The 7,764-nt window shown below is 41.3% G+C and overlaps 2 protein-coding genes across 2 annotated transcripts in view; one reads left to right on the top strand and one right to left on the bottom strand.

Moving 5' to 3' along the window:
* On the top strand, positions 1 to 348 carry CSUI_003699 (uncharacterized protein; the record flags this gene model as incomplete). Its single annotated transcript, XM_068063894.1, has 1 exon — positions 1 to 348. A coding segment is annotated over one exon (276 nt), but the record flags the coding sequence as incomplete, so codon positions are not given.
* Positions 349 to 1,850: 1,502 nt separating this feature from the next.
* The window catches only part of CSUI_003698 (spc97 spc98 family protein), a 7,603-nt gene continuing 1,689 nt past the window's right edge, over positions 1,851 to 7,764 (bottom strand). Inside the window, exons 3-5 of the mRNA XM_068063893.1 lie at positions 7,137 to 7,244; positions 6,025 to 6,655; positions 1,851 to 4,930 (exon numbers count right to left, since the gene is read on the bottom strand). Coding sequence (XP_067924130.1) covers positions 2,385 to 4,930; positions 6,025 to 6,655; positions 7,137 to 7,244 — 3,285 coding nt within the window. The 3' untranslated portion in view covers positions 1,851 to 2,384. The remainder of the gene's footprint in view (positions 4,931 to 6,024; positions 6,656 to 7,136; positions 7,245 to 7,764) is intronic.

Here is a 7,764-nt window from a genome sequence, read left to right as displayed (position 1 = left end):
ACGAAGAAAAGAAAGAAGAAAGAATGTAAGAGAGAGAAGGAGAAAGAGAGAGATGGAAGGATGGAGGTGACAATTTCTCATTATCATCATATCTATCTTTTTATCTTTCTATCTATCTCTCTATCTCTTTATCTATCTATCGATCATTCTCCTTCTTCTTCATCACGCCCTCCCATCAAGAATATAACGCGCCTCTTATTATTGTCTGCATGCATGCGTGTGTGTGTGTGTTGGGATTCTGTCGTTGGAGAGAGGGGAAGAAGAAAGAAAGAGTGAGAAAGAAAGGAAAGTCTTTCGATTATTTTGTCGTTATTCTTCTTATGTCTCTTGTTTGTATTCGATGAAGCCATTGTGAATTTTATCCAGACTCTACTCTCTTAATAAGCTTTTCTTAGTCCCTTAATGCTCTCTCCTTCTGGAGACTTCCTTCTCATGATAGGACAATTCATACCCCCTAGAAGACGAAGGAAGTAATAAGCTAGCTAGATAGCTAGCATAACTTCCTTCAGGGGGGAACGATTCGACCTCGGAATGATTTGAAGAATAGGATGAGAAAACAGCATGGATTAATGCATGCATGCATGCATAGAAATACCTATCGAAAGGTGTAGCACTCTGTTTATGACGAGGAATCCATATATATATATCTATACATCTATATATATATATATATCTATATATGAATGAAGGAAAGGAACGACAACTAACTAGCTCATCACACAGGATCGCCGTGGAGAAGGAAGGAGAGAAGGAGAGGAGATAGATGAGATGCCGTTGAATGAGCGACAGAGGGAGGGAAGGACTCCCCACCTCTTTTTCGCTCTCTTAGTGTTGTCGTTATTTCTTTCTTGTCTCAATGTGTCTGTGGCTTGATTTGAAGCTAGTTGAATAGATCATAAGAAGAGGTCCTTCCCTTCATCCCTCTTTTTCTAAGTGACAAAATGAATGAAGTCTTTTCTTCATCTCCATAGACTCTCTCTCTCCTCTTTCTTCTCACCTCTTTCTCTCTTCTTTTCTATGTACCCTTCCTACTACTACGATTACTATCTATAATCTATTCCTACCTACATACTATGGAGGCAAATGAGAAGAGGGAAAGGAAGAGACAGAGATCGATACAAAGAAAGAGAGATAAATGATCCAAGTGAAGAAGAATATAAGAAGGAGTCAGTAGTAGTAGTAGGGGGTGTGGTCCTAAGAAGAAGAGTCATCAGTCTCCTGGTGTGGAGGACGCAGTGCGGGAGAGGAGCACGACGTTCTTCTCTCTTCAATTTCTTCATGTTCTCTCTGCTTGTACAAGAAGATAGAATAGATAACGCTCATGTAGACGATGGAGAGATAGATTCGTGTATTCAATATCATGAGATGCACGGATCATTCTACAACATACAGATCACTTATCACTCCCCTTGTCTATCTCCTTGATCTATCTCGGTAAGTAGATCAAATACAATCTTTCTCTTTCGTATATCTGTATACGTAGATAGGGGTATATGTATATGTATGATACCTAGGTAGGCATGTATGAGTATGTACCTGTGCCTGTGTCGGAATACGCGTGTCCGATGTTGAGGTGTACATACACCCCACATGGATGTGTGTGTGTGTGTGTATAATCTTGGGGTGTACATACACCACCCCCTATGGCTAGTGATAGGTTCGAACAACATCTGGAAATCGTCCTTCTTCAGAATCGATAGATTTCTTCCTTCTCAAAGCTTTCTCTCTCCCTCTTTCTAAGATACAAACATCCCTTTTTGCCACACACAACGGTTCTATCTTCTCGCTTGCTTTTCATTTCTTCTTCTTCATCTCTTTCTCTATTTCATTCTCCACGTCTTTAACAACGTCTCGGAAAAACAGACAAAGAGAGATGGCTTTTGCAAAAGAAGACAAGAGGCAAGAGAAGAGAAAAATCTGTCTGTACACCCCCAAGAGAGAACAGCCTTTCTAACAGTCTTCTTGAAAGGAACGTCTCAATGAATTCATAAAATGGACATGTATTACACTGCGAGAAGATCTTCTTTGGAATGATAAGAAAGGGACACCTTCCTCTTCTTCTTTTCTTTGATATAGAACCCTCGAGATCGATAAGAAGAAGATCTTCCGTTTCTGTCTTTCCTAAAAAGTCCATCCTGGACGTGCGATGGATGAGGGCGCTTCAAATCTAGCGAGAGCCTTATCATTCATGATAGGGGTCTACTCTGATATCTGTCACGTAGAGAGAAAGAAAGAGAAAGAAAGAAAACAAGATGAAGAAGGAATGAAAGATTGAGAAGAAAGACTAAGAAAGAAAGACTAAGAAAGAGAGAAAGAGAGAGAAGGATTAAGAGAAGAGATGAAGAGATTCTTGTTTCTCTACTTCCTTCCCAGATCTTGTCCTCCTAATCCTCCTCCTCCTTTCTGTGTCTTCTGCTCTTTAGGTACGAAGAGGCATAGCTCTCTACAGGAGAGAGAGACCCCTCCTCTTCTTCATTTCTTTTCTTTCCATTGATACGGAGAAGTCTTTCTCGTCTATATTGATGAAGGTAGAACGACTTCTCTGATTCTTCCACGGCCCTTCTTCCTCTCTTGTCTTCAATTCTATCATCTTTACTACCTATCTCTTCTTCTTCTTCCTCCTCGTCCTCTTCTTCTTCGTCTGATAGAAGACTCTTAATATTTTGGCCTCTAGAATGTTTTGTGTATCTTGAAGAAGAGCTAAGTTCTTCTTCTTCATCTTCGTCTCTTTCGAGAAGATCATCTTCTTCTTCTTCATCAAGAAAATCTTCTTCTTCTCCGTCATCTTCATTGTTCATTCTTTCTCCTCGAGGACCGAGAGAAAGAGCTTCCCTTCTTGTAGAAGATCTGCCTTGGAACATGTCCTTTCTTGAATTAGGCGCTTCTCTTCTCTCTTCTTCTCTTATTGCACTTGATGTGCTTGTCTTTAGTCTTCTTGAAGAAGACAACGTGAAAGAGGATGCTTCGCCTCTCTTTCTTTCTCTCATTTCTTCTTCTTCTTCGACCATAAGAGGGTCGCCATTGTGGGGATGAGAGAGAGAAGATCTATCATTTCTTCTTATCTGACTAGCACCCCCTTTGCCTCTTAAACGTGCTTGGAATGAACGTAAGACAGCGTCAAAATCCTCTTCTTCTTCTCCTCCTCCTCTTTGTTCTATTAAGACTTCCTCTTCTTCTTCTTCGTCTCCTTCTCCGGCGCTTTCAAAATCTTCTTCTTCTTCTTCGTCGAAATGGCCGTCGACAAGAGGGAGGGGGTCTTCATCTTCACTAGGAATTGAGTCTCCATTCTCTTCGTCGGTATCTAAGATATCTCTTTGACGGCGCGGGCGTCCTGAGTGATGACCTAGCCTCTCTGTCATGCTCTCGGGGGGTGTATGTACACCTGAAATGTTAGGAGTTTTCCCTGTCTTTAGGATTTGGCGATCTGAGGTGATCTGCTTGTGACCTAGAGGAGAGGTAGAAGAAGAGGAGACACCCTTCTTCATTCTTCCTGATGTATCGTCTCCAAGGAAAGAAACCCCAACATCTTCTTCTTCTTCTTGATCTAGGTAACTTCTTCTTGTATCACTCATCATTCCTCTCCGTAGATCTCCTCTTTTTTCTTTCTCTAGAAGAAGAGAAGATCTCGAATGATCGACATCTTCTCTTTCCCGACTTTCTACAAGACGATTCTTCCCTCTTTCGCTAGGAGCGTCTCCGTTCATATTTCTACGCCGATCCATCACAGAAGAAGAAGAGAGCGAAGAAGAAGAAGGAAAGACTCCAGAGGGCGATGAAGAAGAGAAATGGGGTGTGTGCTTTAGATAAGCAGAAGAAGAAGAGGATGGATAGGGAGAAGATTCGACGGGTCTCGTAGTGGCTTGTGAAGAATGACTCCCGAAGAGAGAAGAAGAAGAAGGCTCTTTCGCTTTATCTAAAGAGGAGACAGGGGGCCGCTCAAAAGTCGCTTTATTGATAGAAGGAAGAGAGGAAGATTCCAAAGAAGAAGAGACAAGCCGAGGTGTAGATGGACGTCTGGGTTGAAGCTGGTGGGGATGGCTGTATCTCGATGATGACGATGCTGAAGAAGAAGAAGAAGTTTCAGCATCGATGGATCCTGCCGGCATCGATGTTCGTTGCTTTCTGTTTTCTTCTCTTCCTTCTTCAACATTTGAATAGAGAGGTCTCTCATCTTCTTCTTTCACAGGATCTTCCCTCCTTGTATTCTCTTGGCTTAGCAAAGGAGATGTTTGAGAGAGAGATTCCTCTTGGGGGTTAAACTTAAGTCCTCTTGCTGTCTCGTGAAGAGATTTCTTCTGAGATGGTAGAGGATTGTTGACGTTTCGCTCTTCAGCCAATCGAGATCTTTCTTCTTCTTCTTCTCCTCTTTTTCTTTCTCTTTCTTTCTCTCGTCGCGATCCCAAGAGTAGAGACTGCTGGACACCCCCCCGAGAAGGAGGAAGAGGCGATGAAGGAAGAGAAGAAGGCTGATGCTGCTGCGCTTGAAGAAGAAGAGGAACAGGAGTGCCTGCGCTATGAGACATCATAGCAGAAGAAGTAGAAGAAGAAGAAGAGCGAGGTGTCGAAGAGAGAAGATTCGCGACTGTCCCGCCTGGTCCATAACTACTAGCGGGGTGCGAATGTCTACTATGGGAAGGGAAGTGAGCCCCATCTTCTGGTGATGGCGGTAGGCCAGGTGTCGGAGCAGCTGTACATACACCTGAAGTCCTCCCGGAAGAAGAAGAAGGAGGCGTCATGCCTGGTAATGAGAAGCGAGAAGAAAAGGAAGCGGAAGAGGAAGAAGGAGTAGAATGACGATAGGAAGAAGAAGAAGAGGAGGGCTGCGGAGAAGAAGATGAAGAAGAAGATAGATATCCATTAAAGTCAAGACGGAAGAGAAGATGTGAGCTTGGTGACGCTGGGTGTCTTCGAGTGAAACTCTGAAGCTTACCTAGAAAGAAAAAGAAGAGAAAGAAAAGAAGAAGAGTTTTGACATCTAAAGGACGAGAAGCAATTGAAGATACGCCCTATATACATGTCACTATGCTTGTATGATTTAACATATATCCTTGTGAAGTGTAAGATAGAAAGATAAGAGAGACGCATCAGTCACCACTACTAAAAGAAAGGAGAAATCTTGATACAAGTAAGAAGTACGAAAGAAAGAAGGATAGAAAAAGAAGGCCGCATAATTGAAGAAGAAGAAGAGGAAGAAGAAGAAGATCCCCAAAGTCAAGGGGCGTCTTCGCTTACTGCCACCGTCTATTTGAAGTCTTCTCTTCTTTCTATCTCATTCTTATCACTGTCTAGAGACTGAAAAGGAAAACAATCTTTCTATCTTTCTTTCTTTCTTTCTCTTCGATAGATGAGAAAGAGAGAGAGATCTCATCTCTTTCTCTCTCTCTATATATATATTGTCGCTTCCCATGAAACGCACGTCAGAATCAGGAAAAGCTAGACATGCCCCAAGGTAAATAACTTTTTCACGGAGAGATACAATCCTGTGTAGATCTATATACATACAGTCATAGATATATAGTTAGAGATCTATACAGATACATAGTTGCACATATATATAGATATAGACAGAGATTAACAGATAGATAGATAGCTATAGATAGATATCTCTATCTATCTATAGCTATCTATCTATCTGTTAATCTCTGTCTATACATATATATCAGAGGAAGGAGAACTATAGATGTGTATAGATGCGCGTGTATAAGTTTGAGAAGGGAGGGGGGGGACCTGCTGGATGCATGCATGTGCGTGTATGAGACTAGAGAAGAAGAGAGTTGGGTGAGCGAGTAGAATAGAAAGAGTAGAGGAAGAATGAGCAAGAGAAAGGGAAAGAGAAGAGAAAGGAAAAAGACAATACACAGATAGATAGATAAATTAAAGATAGATAGATAAAAGATAGATAGATAGACAGATAAGAAGAGAGACCGGTGAAGAAGAAGGAAAGAAAGAAAGAAAGTTGAGGAAGAGAGAGAGACTGAATCTTTCTTTTTCTTTCTTTCTTTTCGTATTTGTTTCTTTTCTTACGTAGAAAGAGTTGATAGTTCTCTAGGAAAGTGTTTCTTGCTGTATTGACCATGCCTCCATATCCATCACTTTCTACAGCTGATCGAATATGATCTCGTTTTCTTTCTTCATTCAATCTCCTCATATCTTTCTCATTCATCTTCGTCGATTCTTTACTCCTGTCTCCATTCCTTGCTTCTGCTAGATGACGCCCCCTCTCTTCTTCTCCAACACCCTTGGCTAGCGACGATTGTCGAGACAATCGACTTCCCGGGCCCACCGACTGGGACGTCGATTGTCGTTGGGCGAGAGAGCGGGGAGAAGACGAAGAGGCTGCGGTCTTCATGGTAGCGGCCTTGGTATCATCTTTCTCGTCAAGAAAGAGAGAAGAAGAAGAAGAAAGAGGGAGAAGAAGATCTGGCGGGCTGAAAGAGAATTTTAAAACATGTCTACTTAGGACGAGACATACAGTCAAACACTTCGTTATCGATTGAAGAAGAGGAATGTCTGTGAGGAAGAGATCGAGAAGAAGAAGATCAAGGAACTGTTTATGAAGATGCTGAATATCCGAAAAGGATGAAGAAGAAGAAGAGGAAGAAGAAGATATACGATCGAGATGACTCATAAAGGTTCTATAGTGATGGTCAATCACCTGAGAAAAAGAAAAAGAAAAGAAGAATAAAATCACAGACACACAAAAGAAGAGAAAAAGGAGAAAAAAAGAGAAAGAAAGAAATGACCATCATTTGCACACTGTACATACACCCCAGAAGGAAGAATGCAACCTCCATTTGGCTTCCGTACCTCTCCATATCGGGCTATACATACATAGATATATATATGTATACTTTGTATGGACACACACCTATACAGATACATGCATATGTATAAACAATACTGGCACATATGTAGTAGAGCCCTTGACGTAAAAATATCTATCTACGTGTTACGCAGCAGGATGGTATCTCCCCTTGTACCTTCTATATCTATCTTTAATCTATCTTTAATCTATCTATCTATTCATTCAGTAGCAGCGATTGTCTCCGAGAATGTCTCAAGACCAAGAGAAAGAAGAAGAAGAAGAAGAGAGAGAAGCGAGAAAGAGAGAAAGAGAGAGAGAAGGTAGTCCTTACATCACTTGTGGCGTAGAAGAAGAGATTTCGAACGAAGAATCTCATCTCCTCTCCTATGAGCGTAGTCTGCCTTAGATGAAGCGGTGTATCGCTTAAAGAAAACAGTCTCTACACACACGAAAGAAAATATAGAAAGATAGATTAAAGATAGATACAGAGAGAGAGAGGGAGAAAGAAAGAAAGAAAGAAAAAGATAAGCGTGAAAGAAGGGGAAGAAGGAAGAAAGGAGATAAGAAGAAAGAAGTTAGAAAGGAGAGAAGAGATACACAACACTTGTTGACAAGAGATACATAAACCTTCATGTGAGTGTATATACACCCGGTCATATACGCCCCGACATACATATGTATCTATCTCGCTGGATGAAGTGTATATACAGATCGATCTCTTTAGATACAGAACAGTCTAAGTATGAAGAGGATGCAGTGGAGGTTGGAGTGAAATAGAAGGCCCTACCCAAACAGAAAAAGAGATCAAGAAATTCTCGGGACACTCAGAAGAAAAAGAAGCTAGATAAAAAGAGGGAAAGATACATGCACTGATGTATATACAGATAGATGGAAAGGCAGTGGCCGTAACACTTCGCCGCCTTACAAGAACATATAAATAGATAGAGATAGATTAAAGA

The sequence above is a fragment of the Cystoisospora suis genome (assembly GCF_002600585.1).
Source record: "Cystoisospora suis strain Wien I chromosome Unknown contig_1668, whole genome shotgun sequence".
NCBI lineage: Eukaryota > Apicomplexa > Conoidasida > Eucoccidiorida > Sarcocystidae > Cystoisospora > Cystoisospora suis.
Note: the sequence above shows the minus strand (reverse complement) of the source record. Positions and strands in the feature narration are given on the sequence as shown.